The following is a 20,158-nucleotide window of genomic DNA, read 5'->3' on the forward strand; positions in this document are numbered from 1 at the left end:
CTAGTTGCACCTGGCTGAGGCATCTCACCTAATAGTGAATCCAAGGCTTGGGGCGGCATATCTGTTGAGATTCTCAGTCAGCATGGTCTATGTTGTGGTTGTGTTTATGGCATTGACTGCAGAGTGTTGGGTAGTTTCACTGGCACTAATCCCACTTATTGGTATTAGTCTAACTTAAAGAAAACCAGTGGGCCAGGATGCTCATGTCAAATCTTTCCCAGAAATGGGCTTCAATCTTGATAGACATTAAAGGTTTATTACATAGTACTTAATAGCTATTTGCATTACAGCAGAGATACGTAAAAGTCTATTGTGAGACATAGGCTCGACAAAAAAGTAGTACATATTACAGAGTCTAAAGTTTTTGAGAAGATTGTAGCTCGGGTTCTGGATGATGTTGTAGACATGCTCACCAAGCCGGTGTTTTTGATTGCAGATGTTTCATCACCCTGCTAGGTAACATCGTCAGTGCACCTCCGGTGAAGCGTTGGTGTTCTGTCCCACTTGTTATTTAGGTGACAACGTTACCCAGCAGGATGATGAAATGTCTGCAATCAAACACACCAACTCAGCGAGCAGGTCTACAACCTCATATTACAGAGTCATACAGAGTCATTGAGTTTATGCAGCATAGAACAAAGCCCTTTGGCTCATTGATGTCAATGCTGATCATCAAACATCCATCTATTTTTCATTTCTCAGCACTTGGCCCATAGCCTTGTGTGCCTTGGCATCACACATGCACATCTAAATACTTTGTAAATGTCTTCAGGGTTCCTGCTTCTACCATCCTTTCAGCCATAAGTTCTGGTTATCCACGACCCTCAGCGTGCATTTTTTAAATTCTTCAAATCCCCTTTAAATCTCCTGTTCCCTACAGCAAAACTATGCTAACAATAACAGAAATTTCTGGTGAAACTCAGCAGGTCTGGCAACATCTGTGGAGACAGAAACAGCGTTAACATTTCAAGACCAGTGTCTCTTCATCAGAAGTCTGTAAAACTGCGTTGCCTGGTTATTGACTGCTCTACTAAGGGGAAAGGTTTTACCTATATCCCTCAGAACTCAATCAGATCCTGTCTCAGCCTTCTCTACTTTGAGAATATCCAGTCTACCTTCATTGCTGAGTCACTCCAGCCCAGGTAATATCCTAGTGATCTCTTCTGCACCCTCTCTAGTGCAATCACATCCTTCCTATAATGTGGTGCCCAGAACTGCACACAGTGCTTCAGCTCTGGCTTCACACAGGTTATATATAGCTCCATTATAGTCTCAATGCCTTGACTGGTAAAGGCAAGTATCTTTGGCATATGATAGCAGGAACTCCAGATGCTGGAGAATCTGAGATAACAAGGTGTAGAGCTGGATGAACACAGCAGGCCAAGCAGCATCAGAGGAACATGAAGGCTGACGTTTTGGGCCGAGAGAGTCTAGGCCCGAAACGTCAGCTTCCTGCTCCTCTGAAGCTGCTTGGCCTGCTGTGTTCATTCAGATCTACATCTTGTTATCTTTGGCATATGACTTCTTAACCACCTTATCCACCTTTCCTGCTGTCTACAAGCATCTATAGACATGCACAAACACAGGACTCTTTAAGCCTCTATACTCATAGGATCCTACCATTTAACATGTACTCCCTTGCTCTGTTACAGCTCCAAAGTCTTTCAGCGCACACTTCTTGGGATGAAATTCCATTTGCCACAGGACTAGGTTGGCTTTGGAGCACATTAGTTTGATACACTGGTTAGTTCCCTTTATATCCTGATGATGTTGGGCCTGTTGGACTATAACCTGGTGTTGTGTGACTTCTGACTATATCCTGATGGGCAAAGCTTATCTCATGGTGTCCGTTAACCCTTTCAAGTATGAAAGGCAACAGTGGGATCCCTGGCTTGCTGGACAAATGCCAGGGTGTTTTTTTCTTCCTTTATTCATTCATGGGATGAGGGCATCACTGGCTAGGCAGCATTTATTGCCCATCCCTAATTGCCCAAAGGGCAGTTCAGAGACAACCACATTTGCTGTGGGTCTGGAGTCACATGTAGACCAGACCAGGTAAGGATGGCAGTTTCCTTCCCTAAAGAACATCAGTGAACCAGATGGGTTTTTCCCAACAATTGACAATGGATTCATGGTCATCATTAGGTTCTTAATTCCAGATATTTATTGAATTCAAATTCCACCATCTGCCATGGCGGGATTGGAATCCGGGTCCCCAGAACATTATCTGGGTCTCTGAATTAATAGTCCAGCGATAATACCACTAGGCCATCGCCTCCCCTTAGTCTGTGTGACCCGTGCTTGGTGCCATATCGCTGCTTCACTAGATGCTGCAGACTAGGTTGAAGGAATTGTAACCAATGCAGAACCACAACATTCTCCAGCAACAGGGACACCTTTTCATCCTCATCAAAATGTGAAGTGTGATGGTCCTATGGAAATGAATGAAGGTTCTGCTTCCAGTGATGCTTTGATATAATTGACTAGTTTTCCAATGTATTTCAGCCACTGGTTAAGAGGGAACCATGCTGACATGCACCCAGACTTACAGGTAGGCCACACCAGGACAGAACATCAGATTTTCCTCTCTGAAGATCATTGGCTGCTTCTTATGATATAACTTTGCCCACTTGGTCATTTATTAGAGCTTCTGCTTCAAATTTTGTTACAAAAACCCTCAAATTCACAACCCGGTGAACTAATTTTCCTTGGCTTACGAGTGTCTTATTTTTAAATACTTTACTGAGTTCCTAAAGTGAATTCTATATCACTACCCCTCAAACCCTTTGATAAGTACATAGATGGGAAGGGTTTAGAGGGATATAGACCAAATGCGGGCAATTGCAATTAGCTGAGTGGGTCAGCATCGTCAGCATGGATCAGTTTGGGCCAAAGGGCCTGTTTCCATGCTGTATTACTCGATGATTCTATGACTCTGAACTGCTGTGGTGCGAGGTCGTTTTGCTCTCTCGATCACTGGTCCACTACAGGGTCTGTTACTCTAGATGATGGGATGTGCCTGGATGATGTTACAGTTTGGTAAGTGGGCAAGAGTCAATGCAAAATGGTACCTTATCCACCATATCACTCGATGTTCTTGCCTATTGCAAAAACCTTCACTTACAATATGCACTTGTAGGGATTTCAACAAACCTTGACTTTTAACTGCCATGTGACATTTCTCACTGAAATTAAGCTGCAGGCATTAGGAAATTGAGGTTGTAGACATGCTTGCTGAGCCAGTGGGTTTGGTTACAAATATTTCGTCACCCTGCTAGGTAACATAGTCTGTGGGCCTCTGGTGAAGCATCGGTGTTCAGTCCCACTTGTTATTTACATGCCTCGGCTTGCTGAGGTGATCGGTATTATTTCTGGTTTTGTTTCTCAGTGGCTTGTATACAGGGTCTAATTCAATGTGTTAAATAACAATATAAATAACAAGTGTGACAGAACACCCACGCTTCACCAGAGGAGCACTAACGATGTTACATAGCAGGGTGCTGAAATGTTTGCAACCAAACACGCTGGCTCGGCGAGCAAGTCTACAACTTCATCCACAACCCGAGCTACAAATCTTCTCAAAAACTTTAATTATGAAATTGATTTATGTTAAACAAAAATAACATTCACTTCCAGAGAGTATTTTACAATCAATTTCCGGCCCTGGATTTATTCCATGCTTGGTATATAATTCCACATTTTAGAGACGATGACGATGGCAGAACAACCTGTTCCCGAGGAAGGAGATTAATGGAGGGTGGTGGGGAGAGTGTTGGTGATGGATAGAAGTGCGAATAAAACCTCAAATGTTGATAAAATGTAACAGTAAAAAGAGGTTGAGATACAGAGAAGGGAAGGAGCAGGTTAAGTGAGGGATCCTATCCTTTCACTTTTGTGGGCTTACAGAAGTACAGTGATACAGATGCACAGCATGGAAACAGACCCTTGAGTCCAACTCATCCAGAGGCCAGCTATCCGAAATTAATCTCACCCCATTTGCCAGCAGTTGGCCCATATCCCTCTAAATCCTTCGGATTCATGAAGACCATTCAGTTTATCTCCCTTTTCATGACATCCAGTTAAACGCTGAGCGCTCCCTAATGTTTTATGAGAAGTGGCAGATTTCTGACAAGACAATGGCCATATGGCAGGAGAAACTCCAAGAATATTCTCCACCTTTTATTCTAATACCCAGCCTAGCCTTTGGGGGTCCAGGGGAGGTGGACAGTCAGCTTGATCGTCTGTTACTATGGAAACAAGGTGACAGTCCTTTGGTTGGCTTGCAGATTGGAAACGGTGGAAATTCACACGTGCTCAGTCAGATGCTGATGTAGCCACCTCCACCTTCAGTGAAGTAAGTGTCAAGGGATGGGGGGGGGGGGGGGGGGGAGGAGTTTTCCGGAAAGGTCTGAATGGAAGAGGAATGCCCAGTATCACTGACCCTCATAGCTATGCAATTCACTGTGTTGGACATGCCTGGTGATGTTAAAACAAGGCTCGATGGAAATGGCTATAGTTCCGAAGTAGCCCCAGTGTCAAAGCTTCCGCACAAATAATGGGGTGAGGTACAGCAGCCCAACTTGGCAGTGTAAGGAAAGGGAGGGCAGAACGTGCATCAGAAATAAAGGAATCCCACATCTACACGGTCTGAACCGCGGTCATATTCATGCTTGTAAGCCCCTCCCAAATGTTGTGTTATGTCTTGCACTCAGTATATCTTCCTTAAGAACCAAGAGCAGGAGTAACCAATTCAGCTCCTCAACCCTACAACATCATTCAACAAAATCAGTTTGATCTCACCTTGGCCTCAACTCCAATTTCCATAATGCTTCAACCCATTACTAATTAAAAATCTGACTATCTCCTTAAATTTATTCAGCGTGCTGACAAACTGATGAACACTGCTCTCTGGGGTAAGGATTTCCACAGACTCACGATCCTTTGAGAGAGCTAATTCTTCCTCATCTCTGTTTTAAGTCTGCCAACGCTTAGCCCTTAAAACTATGACCTCTCATTCTAGATTGCTCCCACATGAGGAAGCATCCTTTTTATGTCTATTTTGTCAATCCTCTTTAACATCTTACATACTTCAATTAGATCTCCTCTCATTCTGAAGAAAGGTCCCGACCTGAAACATCAGCTTTCCTGCTCCTCTGATGCTGCCTGGCCTGCTGTGCTCATCCAGTTCCACACTGTGTTATCTCTTGTTATGCTATTAAAAATGTATTACTCTGTGTAACTTAAAAGTTTAATTAGCCCAGACACTGATATGCCTGTGAATGTAATGTCAATATAATAGTCAATTGCATTATATGTCTGTTGGATATTTCAATACCATGTCAGCCAGGCCCAGTTTCTTATGTCACAAGGGATAACACAAACATTGCCACATCAGCTAAAGACACTCTGCTGGGGATTAAACTCATATCACCGGGTGTCTGTTATCAATATATAAACCACCTGAACACCTTGGTTGGATTCTAGTCAGTATCTAACTCTCGGATATCTGTTATTTGATATAAACCACTTGAACCCTTCAACTAGATTCCAGTCTGTAACTCACTCCCGGGGATCTGTTATTCATATGTAACCCACCCCAAACCCTTCAATTAGATTCCAGTCTGTAATTCACTCCTGGCTATCTGTTATTCTATGATATAAACCACACCGAACCCCTCGAGTAAATTCCAGTCTGTAACTCACTCCTGGGTATCTCTTACTTATATATGCCACGCAAAACCCTCCACTGGTTCCAGTTCCTAACTCACTCTCAGATATATGTTATTCTATATGTCAACACCCAAACACCTTGATTAAACCCCAGCCTGTACCTTGTTCACTGGTATTTGTTATTCCTTATTTACTTTACTAAACATATAATCTGTTAATACTTATTTCTCCTGTCCCATCAATATATATTAGTCAATATGTAATGATTGGGACATGAGTAATAAGAGCCGTTGTGCTGCAGTGCTTGACTTGGGAACATAAAGTTATAGCATTAATCAAATGTAGTAACTCTGACACTATGGAATTATTTCATAGGTTTGATTCCAGATTAGTCTTCTAGCAGCTGGATGCAGTTATGAAGGAATGGATTAGGTTCATTATTATCTATCACTAAGGGACAGTGACTAAGCCATTACTGATGGTATTTTAATGCACATCCTGGCTGAAGCCCAGGTGATAAAAAGAACTTACATTTATATAGCACCTTTGTTGCCTCAGGATATCTCAAAGCACTTTACAGCTAGTGAGGGGTAGCAACTGTCTTTGTTTGTACACTGGTGAAATTTATTATAAACTCTGACAATGCATTAGAAACAAACTGATACGTACTCAGAACAGAAAGGAGAGAACTTGCATTTACTTTGATAGTGCCTGTCATAACCTGACTGAGTCACAAATTGCTTTCCAGCCAATGTACCGCTTTGGAAGTGGATCCATTCTTGTCATGTAGGAAGTATGGCAGCCAATGTGTGCACTGCAGGATCCCTCAGATGTGACAATGATCTGATAATCTTTTACCCACTGTAGCCTGGGGAATTTAGTCACATTTTTGCAAACTTTCAATGCTGTTCTTTGAAGCTGTGGCTCCTAGGTCCTTAGTTTAACATTCCACCCCAAGGAATCATAGAATCCTCACAGTTTGGAAGCAAGTCATTTGGCCCATTGAGTCCACACCAGCCCTACCCCATCCCTGTAACCCTGTATTTCCCCCGGCTTATCCATTTAGCCTGCACATCTTTGGACTGTGGGAGGAAACTGGAGCACCAGAGGAAACCCACACAGACACAGGGAGAATGTGCAAACTCCACATAGACAGTCACCCGAGGGTGGAATCAAACCTGTGACCCTGGCGCTGTGAGGCAGCAGTGCTAACCACTGAGCCACTGCGCTGCCAGTACCTCAGACAGTGTAGCATGATCGCAGTCCTGCCCTGGGAATGTCAACCCAGATTTCGATGCTTGCAGCCCTTGCATGGGGTTTGAACACGCAATTGTCTGATTCAGAGGCTACCCACAGAGCCACAGATGATAGAGAGCACGAGGCTAGCTTCAGCAGCTGAGAGGCATGCTTAACCTTTCTGACTTGCACGTTCTTTAAGTATTGGTTTGGTTACTTCATTGGTTTCAAAAAACTAAAGCTAATATTGTGACTGCATTCATAAACACTCAGAGAATTATCGCGCAAAGCTTTAACCATCTTAACCATTAATCAATGGACTTTTGAAATGGGTGTGGCACAAAAGACAACTAAATGAAGTTGAAGATAGTAAGAACTGCCGATGCTGAAGTCAGAGATAACACAGTGTGGAGCTGGAGGAACACAGCAGGCCAGGCAGCATCAGAGGAGCAGGAAAACTGACATTTCGGGTCGGGCCCTATTTCTAAAGAAGTCTCCCGACCCGAAACGTTAGCATTCCTGCTCCTCTGCTGCCTGGCCCGCTGTGTTCCTCCAGCTCCACACAGTGTTATAAATGAAGTTGAAATGAAGTTGAGTCATTAGCTTGAAGTAGATGCTGAGGTAATATCTCCCCTAGGCTGGGGAGTCTAGGACATGGAGCTCAGAATAAAGGGTCAGCCCTTTAGGAAGGAGACAAGGGAGATTAAGGGTTTGAGGGCCTGAATGGCCCACTGTTGCTCCTATTTCTTGTGTTTTTTATATCTAACTGAGAGCTCTTCTCCTCTATAGCATTACCAGGGAAGGAGATAGTGGCTCGTGCTGGAAGACCTGGGATCTAGGAGGGTCCCACACCGCAGGATGGGAGGGTTTGTGCAGCATTGGAAGGGGGGATAGGGGGGTCATAGGGTGGTCAATGGAGAATGTGGATTGGCAGTGGGGGCAGGGGGCTGGCTCACCGTCTCCCTCATGCCTCTCCCTGTCGCCTGCCTCAACCAGGCACTGAGCACTTTGACTCCCACCCTCACACCCCCACCTCAGCCACCCAGTGGGACACTCTGGTTAACTTGCCACAGAGACCTGAAGGCATGTGGTGGGCCTGCCCATAAGTGGTCATCAAAGTGGCCTCAATGGGTACGGGGCAGGACGTTTGACCATGGGCCTTCTTGCTGTGGTGTAGCTGGGAAGGTGGCATGGCGAATGTACACCAGCCTCCTGCCTGCCTAAATACCCTGCCTATTTTACAAACACTGCAGGAGGGGGATAAAATTCCCACCAATGGCTTCAGGAATCCCAATATTTAATTGAAGGCCATTTCTGCTCATCTACCAAAGCTGTAGGACTCTCTGTCTACCGGATTACGGATAAGTAGAATTTTAGAGTTATGAGGTTTTGGAATGTGCTGCCTGGGAGAGTAGTGGAGGCGGATTCCAGAGGAGGTTTCAAAAGAGAGCTGGGTGTGTATTTGAAAGGGATGAAGTTAAAGGGCCACGGAGACAGGGCTGGAGAATGGGAGTGGCTGGGTAGCTCTTTCAGGAGCTGGTACAGACACAATGGGTCGAATGGCCTCTTTCTGTCCTGTGAAATTCAATGATTGTAAGCATGAAGATGATATTGCAACAGTGGAGGGAGGTTGGAGATGAGGTCAAGCTGCACTAACTTGGGTTAGGCCCTAACAGTTCACGATGTTACAGAGCGCTGGCAATTGCTTGGAGAGGAAAGCTAGTGTATACCATTTTGCTCAATTTGGATTTTTAAGCAGAGGAACTACCTTAAAGGAAAAAAGAGAGAAAGTGAGATCAAACAACAACTGAATAAATATTTGATGAAGTGAGACAGAGCAAGAGAGAGAGAAAAGCAAGTATTGCCTTGTAAAATATTGAAGATACTTTGGAGAATCTGGGACTTAAGCCAAAAGGAGAGTCTTTAAAAAAAATCAAGCAGCCATGTGTACCTCTGAGGGCCTCAGAATCCAGGGTTTCTCCGAGCTGCTCCAGGAGCTTGGCTCTGGCTGCATTCTTCTTGTGTTTCTTGCCCTCATAATGCTGCTGGGCCATCATTGGGTTGTTGAACCAGGCACTGCAGAGCTGGCAGAACTTCTCTGTGGTGGGTCCTGAGAAGATGAGAGCTGCAGGTTGCAGCACGTCAGGAGGAGACTCTGGGATATAAAATAATAATTACAGGGTAAATATCATATCTACCAACCAAAGAACCACAAAGAATGGATACAGCTGAGAAACAGGTCATTCAGTCTCCTCCCATTTCATCCTCGCCATCTCTGCCTTCCAAAATATCTATTCCCTTTTCTCTCGACTGCAAAGGACTTACATTTATCCAATGCCTTTCACCTCTGTAGTATTTTGCCCAATGACCATGGTGGCATGGACAAGTTGGGCCAAAGGGCCTGTTTCCATGCTGTGGACTTCAATGACTCGATGACCACTCCTGATACCTTATGGTATTTGTCATCTTTACCAGCATGTGGGACTGGGTAAGGGTTGTTTGAGTTAGTTCACTGCTACCAGTCGTCCTTTGTCTGGAGCCAATCTAGTGATTAAGGGTGAAGGACACAGCACCGTACATTGTGAACAGAGGAGGCTCGTAGATTACAAGGAGGCTTATCACATGATAGCAATAAGTACAATTACAACTGGTGAGTCAGAATCTCTAGAACCTTTGGGAGCTGGTCCAGATACATCTGCTCTTTCTGAAAGCTAGAGAAGAATTCCCTGTCTCCACCCACAGGCTGTGTGTGACATCAATGTAACATGAACATTAACCTTCAAGGATGTTCCAAGACATTTCCCAGCCAATGTTTTACAGCCTGAAGTGCAGTCATCGTTGTAATTTCCAAAAGATGTGACAGCCATCGCATGCACAACAAGCTCCCACAAACAGTTACTTCATCTGTTTTTCAGCGCTTGTGAGTTGAGGGATAAATATTGGGCAGGACACCAGGCAGAACCACCTTGAAGAAGTGGTTGTGGGATCTTTTATCCCTGAGGTGAGAGAGGGTATGCATAGTCTTGGTTTAACATCTCAGCTGAAAGCCTGCTGACAGTGAAGCAACGCTGTGTTTATTGATAAAATAAACTGGGAAGGGATGAGGAATCATTCTCTCTTTTTAATGCTATTAATATGGCACTTTAATATTGTTTCATGTGTACATACCTAGCCCTGTATTGTCAGAAGGAAAAACAGAGAGTGCTGGAAAAGCTCAGCAGGTCTGGCAGCATCTATGGAGAGAAATCAGAGTTAACGTTTCGGGTTTGGTGACCCTTCTGCAGAACTGAGTTCTGAGGAAGGGTCACTGGACCCGAAACGTTAACTCTGATTTCTCTTCACAGATGCAGACCTGCTGAGCTTTTCCAGCAACTTCTGCTTTTGTTTCTGATTTATATTATCCGCAGTTCTTTCAGGTTTATTGCGCTGTTGTGTTATTGGATATGAATCTCTGGGCCACTAACCTCCAAAACTGGAGATCTGAGACTAATGTTTCACAATGAAACAGGTAGGAAATTCATGTGACCTGTTCTGCTGCTTCAGGAGCACTGGAGCATAGGAGGATGGGTGTGACCTTATAGAGGTTTATAAAATGATGAGAGGCATAGATAAGGTGAATGGCAGGTGTCTTTTCCCGAGGGTGGGGGATTTCAAGACTAGGGGACATAGGGGGCAACTTTTTTACACACAGGGAGTGGTTCGTTTGTGGAATGAACTTCCAGAGGAAATGGCAGATGCGGGTACAGTTACAATGTTTAAAAGACAGTTAGATAAGTACATGAATAAGAAATGTGTGGAGGGACTTGAGCCAGGAGCAGATAGGTGGGACTAATTTAGTTTGGGATTATGGTCAACATGGACTGGTTGAACCAAAGGGTCTGTTTCCGTGCTGTATGACTCTATGACTCTAATTCCTACTCAGCCAAATGCTGAGATGTAGTTTACCACTGTAACATGAACAGCGAAAATATATGAGGGTATACAGCTGGGGAATAACCATTTCTGAAACTGGGGTGTCTGTTTTACCAGGGAGTGCACCCTCTGCATGCAACTGAGTGAAGAAAAGGCCAACTGCATGGCTCGTTAAGGGCAGTTTTCCCATCAGAATGTGCAAGTGTTGCTGTGCAGTCCATTGAACACAAGAGCACAGAGAGATGACAGAAAATTTGAAAGACTTTGCAGCAAATATTGGGGAATGGGACTAATTAGATTCCTCTTTCAAAGAGATGACACAATTACGATGGCTTGCACCCATGCTCAATCAGGGCCAAAATGTTTCACAACCCCAATCTCTTGCCTTCTCCCTGTAACCCTTGATCCCCTCACTAATTAAGAACCTTTCTATCTCTGTCCCGAATATACTCAAGGACTTGTAGCAATGAGCTCCACAGAATAATCACCGTCTGGCTGAATAAATTCCACGCAGCTCTCTTTTAAAGGGTCATCCCTTCACTTTGAGGCTGTGCCCTCAGGTCCTGGCCTCTCCTATTAGTGGAAACATCTTCTCCATGTCGACTCTGTCCAGGTCTCTCAGTATTCCGTAAGTTTCAAAAACATCTCCACTCATCTATTCTAAACTCCATCGAGTACAGACCAAGAGTCCTCAACCACTGCTCATATGACAAACCCTTCATTCCTGGGATCATTTTTGTAAACCTCCTGAGGACTGTCTCCAAGGGAGCAGATCCTTCCTAAGAGAAAACTGCTCATAATATTCCAAATGTGGTCTGATCAGAGCCTTATACAACTTCAGCAGTACAACGCTGCCCTTGTATTCCAGCATTCTTGAAATGAATGCTAAAATTGCACTTAACCTTAAAAGAATCCTGAACTAGGATTCCCAAGTCCCTTCGTGTTTCAGATTTCCAAAGCCTTTCCCCATTTAGAAAATAGTCTATGCATCTGTTCTTCCTATCAAAGTGCATAAGTTCACACCTTCTCACATGGTATTCCATCTGCCACTTCCTTTCTCACTCTCCTAGCCTATCTAAGGCCGTCTGCAGCCTCCCCTCTTCCTCAACACTACCTGTCCCTCCACTTAACTTTGTGTCATCTGCAAACTTAGTAACAATGCCCTCAGTTCCTTCATCCAATCACTGAAGTAAACAGAGCTGCTGAAAGTTGTTTGAGAGAGATGGTTGGTGATGGTTTAACCTGAAACCTGAGGTGAGGGGAGAAATTAAGAAGGAGAGGTCTTCAACGAACAAAACAGCACAGGAGCAGACCCTTCGGCCCTCCAGACCTGCGCTGTCACATTTTGCCCTTCCAAAGTAAAGCTGTCTTCACTTACAGGATCCATATCCCTCTATTCCCTTCCTTTTCATGTATTCATCCAGGTGCTTCTTGAATGCTGCTATAGTGTCTGCTTCCACCACCTCCTCTGGCAATGCGTTCCAGGTAATCACCACCCTTTGTGTGAAAAACCTGCCTCACACATTTCTTTTAAACACCCCTCTTGCACCTTGAAACGGTGTCCCCTAATAATTGACCCCTCCACCATGGGAAAAAGCCTCATACTTTCCACTCTATCCATGCCATTCACAACCTTCATGGTAAACTCAGTTGGTGTGAGAATTGAGTCCATGCTGTTGGCATCATTGCGTATTACAAGCCAGCCATCTCGCTAACTGAGATATAGTAGACAACAAACCAATTAAAATATTTTCTAATAAAGCAAAACAGAAAGGAATTACATTTCATTTAAGAAGTATTCAGATGAGCACCTGAAATGGTGCAACACACAGGGCTAAGGGGCAAGTGCTGGACAATTGGATCAGAATAGAGATAATGCAGTGTGGAGCTGGAGGAACGCAGGAGGCCAGGCAGCTTCAGAGGAGCAGCAAAGTTGACATTTCGGGTCGGGACCCTTCTTCAGATTTCTGCTCCTCTGATGCTGCCTGGCCTGCTGTGTTCCTCCAGTTCCACACTGTGTCATCTCTGACTCCAGCATTGGCAGTTCTTACTATCTCTGGATCGGAATAGATGTGTGATGGCTGACACAGGCAAGATGGGCTGAAGGGCCTTTAGCCATGCTGTAAAAACTCAATGACACTACACCCGAGTGGATTGGAAATCAGAGATGAAAGACGTTGGAGTTTATTATCTGGTGAATAATTAAAGCAGGAACAAGAGGAATACAGCAAACAATTCCAAACCAATAACTACAGTCTACCTTGACTTCTAAACAACATTCGATAATATTCCTTATATGAGCTTTATCAAGAAAATGAAAGTTTTTTTTTAATTCATTCACAAGAAGAGGGTGTCACTGGGCAGGCCAGCATTTATTGACCATCCTTAATTGCTCAGAGGGCAGTTAAAGTCAACCACATTGCTGTGGGTCTGGAGTCACATGTAGGCCCAGACCAGTTTCCTTCCCTAAAGAACATTAGTGAACCAGATGGCTTTTTCCCTGACAAACAACAATGGATTCACTGTCAACATTAGACTCTTAATTCCAGGTTTTTATTGAACTTAAATTCCACCATCTGCCATGACAGGATTCAAACCTAAGTCTCCAGAACATCACTTGGGTTTCTGATTAACAGCCCAGCAATAATACCACTAGGCCATTGCCTCTCCTAGTCACAGGATAAAGAAAGATACTGTAAATTAGTAAATGGTTCGACTCAATATGATGTAGATAATTAATTGTATTTTCTTGACGTTGATAAAGTAAATAAAAACCAGTCCTGTTGCTGACATTTACAAATAACAATCGGGACTTTGTGAAATGTGATTCATGAGAAATCTTTTATTGAAACCAATGAGATCTTTGCTCCTCTCCAATTCTGCCCTGTCACACATGCCCCAAGTTTCATTGCACTTCCCACAATGTTGGTCAATGCTGGCCAGCTGTCTGCATCTTAGATATGGGAGTTCTTCCATAATTTTCTCTGCCTCACTGCATCCTTTTCCTCCTTAAGACATTCCTTCAAACTCAGCTTTCACCAAACTTGAATTCACCTTCTCCAATATCTGTTTATGCGATGTGATGTCAAATTCTGCCTGATCAAGCTCTGGTGACTCAGCACGGGATGTTTTTAGCATGACAAAGGCACTATGTAAATGCAAGTGCTCGGACCCCCCCCGGCTATTCGCAACATATATTAATGATTTGGATGAGGGAACTAAATGCAATATTTCTAAATGTGCAGATGACACAAAGCTGGGTGGGAGGGTGAGCTGTGAGGAGGATGCAGAGATGCTTCAGTGTGATTCGGACAAGCTGAGTGAGTGGGTAAATGCATGGCAGGTGCAGTATAATGTGGATAAATGTGAGGTTATCCACTTTGGTAGCAAGAACAGGAAGGTGGGTTATTATCTGAATGGTGATAGATTGGGAGAGGTGCAATATGACCTGAGTGGTCCCATACACCAGTTGCTGAAAGTAAACACACAGGTGCAGCAGGCCGTGAAGAAGGTAAATAATATGTTGGCCTTCATAGTGAGAGGATTCAGGAGCAGGGAGGTCTTGCTGCAATTATACAGGGTCCTGTTGTTGTTAAGTTGGTGTTCTTACCCTCATTAGTAACCTTCATTAATGACCATTTTCAGCTGTCCCCTCCACAGAGCCAATCAAGGCAATGAAGGCCCTTCTTAAGGATCCTTTTCTCAATCGAATGGAGCTCTCCTGGGGTCGGACAGGCTCTTCACTGAGTCCAGAGCCTGGCAATGATTTGGAGGTGGACCCCTGATGGGAGGTCAGTGAGTATTGGGCCCTGATTTCCATGCCCCTGTGAAATAGTTGTGAAGCAGAGCTGACAGCGCTGACAATTATGAACCTTCGTTACTATGGGACCTTCCTGCAGTCTCTGTAGACCACACCTACTTTGAGGCAACCTCATGCTCACCTTCTATATCAAGAGATAAATGAAGGCGCAGCACCTATTTTACATCTGTATTGCTCCTTCACCACCATTAACAACCCCATTGGCTCTGGACAACCTCACCTGTTCCACTCAATCCACCTCCCTTTCTGTCTGCAGCATAAAAGCCACCATTTTTCCAAACCATTTCAGTTTTGAAGAAGTGTCATATTGGACTTGGAACAATAACTCTGTTTCTCTCTGCACAGATGGTGCCAAACTTTCCGTTTTTGTTTGAGATTTCCAGCATCCAAAGTAGTTTGCTTTTATATGAGCTTAACAACAAACCTGCCTTGTTTGAAATTTTAAATTTATATTAAGCTTTGCAGTTAACCCGCCTTGTTTCTAATTTAAACAGAGCACAGCAGTTAACTATCAGTTATCATTAACTGGTGTATACCCCATGACAGCAACTCAACCAGAGTCCACTTGCCAATTATTGAGCACTCTGCTCTCACATGGTAAAAAAAACGTTGTTTTCCCCCTAACTTTGGTATTTCTTGTGATTTGTACTGATGAGAAAAAGATGAAATCCTTTGACAAAATAGGCTTAATCTAAAGTGGCTAAATGTCATTTTGCAGAGGGTTTCCCTAAACGAGGCCCAACATGTTTTCTTGCAACATTGTCCCAAATGTGCCCCAATAACTATGTGCCCATGCCTCTCTCATCCAACATAAGCCCAATTCTCCCACACACTTTAGGTGGAGGTCCGCATTGCTGCCTGGTTATCCCAGGATTCCTAACGCTGGCGCCATCTTGGAACCCAAGGCTTCAACTGGTCAGCCATTGGCAGTCTGGAGTTACACTTCACCATGCGTATAGTGATACAGCAGCCACACAGCAATGCTTCTCAAGGACACAGGTGGCCCAGCTGACATTTCCTTGCACATATAATTACACAATTCTACCCCCATTCGCAGTTTGAGCACGAAACCACACAGGTCACCTGTTCTCAGCCATCTTACAACCCTTCAGTCAGGGCTACTGTTTCCCCTGTACAGCCCAGCATCTTGTCACTGTTCAATGACAGATAATCACATACCTTAAAAACATGGCCCCTAATTTTGAACTCCCCCACCCTAGGGAAAAGTCCCTTGTCATTCACCTTATCTATACCCCTCATGACTTTATAAGGTCACCCCTCAACTTCCTGCGCTCCAGTGAAAAAAGTCCCAGCCTTTCCATTCTGCTTCTTTTTTTAAATCTCAAACCCTCCGTTCTCGGCCTGGTAAATCTTTTCTGAACCCTCTCCAGTTTAATATAATCCTTCCTACAGCAGGGTGAACAGAACTGCACACAGTACTCCAGAAGAGGCGTCACTAACATCCTGTACAACCTCAATATGACGTCCCAACTCCCATCCTCAAAGGTCTGAGCAACAAAGGCAAGCATGCTAAACACCTTCTTAACCACTCTGTCTACAAGCGATGAAAATTTCAAAGAATTATGAGCTTGAACCTCTAGGTCTCTATGTTCCACAACACTACTCAGGGCCCTACCATTAATTGTATAAGTCCTGTCCTTGTTTGTATTACCAAAACGCAACACTCCACATTTATCCAAATTAAACTCCATCTGCCACTCCTCAGCCCATTGACCTGCATGGCAAGAGTTGAGCAGTACGGAGAGCAGGCCCATCAGGTAACGTGGTTTTAGAGGTAAAATCACTGGTCTTGTAAAGCAGAGACACAGGCTCTGGAGGCACAGGTTCAAACCTCACTACAACTGGTGGAATTTAAATATTCATCCACTCATCAACATACAGGTTGACTGCCAAAACATTGGTGATATTTTCAAATGCACCTTCTCGGCTTGTTCACAAATTGTGCAAAAATTTCTGTGTTCTTTCAAAGTGATTAGATAAAAATAAATCCTATTTTCAGAGATGCACAGTGGATAGTGGGTACAATCTCCCAGTGGCTTCTCTCCTTTGACCTGTGTTCCCCCGCAACAGGATGTTGAAAGTGATGTATTGAGTAGTCAGATAATTAGTTTCCATTCACTTCCCGCTCTGAAAGATAGTTGAATTTCCGCCTGTCATCCTCCCCATTATAACAAAGCAACAGACAGGGATGGAGATCACAATGAGATGCTACAAAGAACACTTTCATCCATCCAATACTCAGGCTGATGGTGCGCCACTTACCCCAGGTCTTTGTGACCCATGTGTAATGGATACTACAGCACAGTGACAATGTTACAGTCCGACTTATCCAGAGATGTGAACTGGGAGACCAATTCAAATCTCACTCATGGCAACTAATTCAATTCAGCTTTAAATTGAAAGGTAGTGTTGGTAACGGTCATCGTGAATTACTGTCAGGTTAACTTTCACTGTTTGGCCTATATTTGCCTCCAGTTCCACAACCATGGAGCTGGACAAGCCATTCTGACATCTTCAAAGGGACATCTCATCACCCTTTTCTCAAGAGCAGTTAGGGAGGGCCAGCAATGCCTACATCGCAATAAATATAAAGAAGCATCACCTTTGTCCCGAAAAATACATGCGTCATTGGGTTCATAGTGGTGAGGGACAGTAATTGTATGATGATCAATTTGACCCATGATTCACAGCCTGCCTGCCCTTTGATGTGTAAACCTACGTGTGTCTTCTAGCCCCGATTAACTACTCTCTCCGCCTGGTTCCAGTCAAGCTGCAAGCTGCTGATGTTATTGGTCTTTGGCTTGAAGAACAGTGCGCTGGAGAAGGTTCTGAACTTGTTAGGAAGGAGAGTACAACCCTGATATAGATTATATGACAAGTTCTCGTAATCGTCAATCACGGCCCAGATTCAAGCAATCAGGGTGAATGGACCTGTGGAGATTTTACTTCAGGTTCATTTGGTCAGCACAGCAGAAGGCTGCAATTGATTAGTATTTACTGTACGACTGCCTGTAATGTGACATGCTTTAGAATTCGGCATAACATTTACCAAATCCACTGTCATCTGAGTGACTGCTACATTTAATCCAACAGCGGCTGCAGTGTTTTACTGTTTCCTTTCATCTGTTTTTCTAGTTTGATCATTGATCCTTGTACGTTGCTTGACTGCTTAAGACTGTGGGTGGAACTAGCGAGGCAAGTGACTGTTTCCTGTCACAGAGAGAACATTCCCCACAAAATACTACATATATACAGAAAGTTCTGGAAGGTTTTAAGATGTAATTAAAATAATTGAATTTAGACTTATCTCTGCAATACTCTAGGTTCAATAAGGTATAGAGTAAATCAATCTGAATGAAACAGTGACTCTCAATCCATATCATGAGAAATGAACAACCTGGTCATTTCTCACACAGTCAGAAGTCACATGACACGAGGTTACAGTCCAACAAGTTTATTTGAAGTCACAAACTTTTCGAGTGCTGCTCAGAAAGCTTGTGATTTCAAATAAACCTGTTGGACTATAACCTGGTATCTTGTCACTTCTGACCTTGTCCACCCTAGCCCAACACCAGCACCTCCACATCATTTCTCACATAGTTTGTGTGAACTTTCTGTGTGCAAATTGGCTGCTGTATTTCCTACATTACAACAGGGATTGCACTTTGAAAATTATTTAATTGTCTGTGTGGTACTACAGCCTCCCCCATAACCACGTCTTCCCTTACCTTCCTCAATTGACTCAATATTACGTGCTCCCATGTTTTGGATCATGGAGGGGGGGGGAACGGAGGATATACACCCAAAATACAGAGGGTGGAATGGCACAGAAATGGCTACCCTTTGTACGTAAATAACGAAGGAGTAATTGAAACTGGCTCCACAAATACATTGCTCACATCAAGATAGCCCTTTTAACACAGGCAGATGAGCAGGTTTCACAGAATCGTCGAATCCCTACAGCATTGAAGCAGGCCATTCAGCCCATTGAGTCTACACCGACCCCCTTACCCTATCCCTGTAACCCTACATTTCCCACAGCTAATCCATCTAGCTGGCACATCTTTGGACTGGGGTGGGATTTCTTTATACACAGAAGTTTATAAAATAGCAGGAACAAAAGGGGGGCATCATAGGGGTGAGGGGGGGTTAATTCACCCTGAAGCTAGTACTCCCTTTAGTTTTCACTTGCCTATTTTGAGGGAAAAAAAATCACAGCCCTTCCCTCAGTATTCCAAACCTTTCCCGAATCAATACCTGGGAATTACATTGGGTCAGGTTCCAGTGGGCCTCCTCATGGACCTGACTCGAGGAATAGCAATGCCTACTACTGCTCATGGCCCATCCGGGGCTGTTGGAGCTCCTGTCCTACCACGGGAAGTGCAAGTTTTGCCAGGAAGCAACTTGTTGAACAGGGAGTTGTGCCTGTGGGCTGGGCTTTAATGGACACATCAACTTCCCTGCTGAGGTATGGTGCTGGCTGATCCCTCTTGTAAGTTTCAGCCAAGTGTGTGTGTGATCTGGGTCTTACCCAACACCCCAGCACCTACTTTATGCCAGGAGACCATGCCATTGTGAACCCTGATTGTGGTTGGCACCATCCACCAACAGTATCTTTTTCGGCTCTGGCTTGAGATAGGAGCAGGAATCATAGAGCAGTACAGCACAGAAACAGACCCCTCGGTCCAACTCATCCATGCTGGCCAGATATCCTAAATTAATCTAGTCCCATTTGCCAGCATTTGGCCCATATCCCTCTAAACCCATCCTATTTCTTTTAAATGTTGCAATTGAATCCGCCTCCACCACTTCCTCTGGCAGCTCATTGCATACACGCACCACTGTGAAATGAGACCTAGCCAGTAAAAACAGGCTTCTGGTTCATCGCATCTGGGTGTGCTACCAGCTTCTGGGCATAGCCTCCTGCAGCTCTCTTCGTATTTCTGCACTCATCCTGCCACCAGTTACAGTGTGGGCTGCATATCTCAGTCTTGGACAGGTCAGAATTATGACTGAGTTTTAGAAGTTTTCTAAGTCCCAACACTTCACCAGTCAAAACATAAATTCAACTTTTTTATGCAATTACAAATAAGAACAACTATAGATCACACAGTGAGAAGCTCCAGCTCCACAGTGTGTGATCTTTGACATCCAGCATCTGCTGTTCTTGCTATCTCTAAGAACAACTACATATTTTTTCTATAGTGGGTTTAGAATTTAAAACAAAATCAAACAGGTTTGTTTAATAAATAACAATGTTATTGATTTCTGGGAAAGCGTGATTTATTCAGCATAGACGTAAAGCTAATCGTCACACAGTTTGAAATCAGAATGGAAAAATATTTACCCTTCTAAATAATGCAACATACATATACACACACTCTAATTAAAAGGGAAAAAATAACTTGCTCTGCAGAGATTACTATTTTGGTAACAAAAACACTTTGGCCTATAAATGAGATAACAAGGTGTAGAGCTGGATGAACACAGCAGGCCAAG

At 43.9% G+C, this 20,158-nt stretch overlaps 1 protein-coding gene across 1 annotated transcript in view; it reads right to left on the bottom strand.

Annotated features, from left to right (window-relative positions):
- Positions 1–20,158, bottom strand: part of LOC109913141 (zinc finger matrin-type protein 4-like) — a 215,192-nt gene that overhangs the window by 76,034 nt on the left and 119,000 nt on the right. The window contains exon 4 of the mRNA XM_048608978.1: positions 8,858–9,061. Within this exon, the coding sequence (XP_048464935.1) occupies positions 8,858–9,061 (204 nt within the window). The remainder of the gene's footprint in view (positions 1–8,857; positions 9,062–20,158) is intronic.

Source organism: Rhincodon typus, chromosome 20 (genome assembly GCF_021869965.1).
Source record: "Rhincodon typus isolate 14 chromosome 20, sRhiTyp1.1, whole genome shotgun sequence".
NCBI lineage: Eukaryota > Metazoa > Chordata > Chondrichthyes > Orectolobiformes > Rhincodontidae > Rhincodon > Rhincodon typus.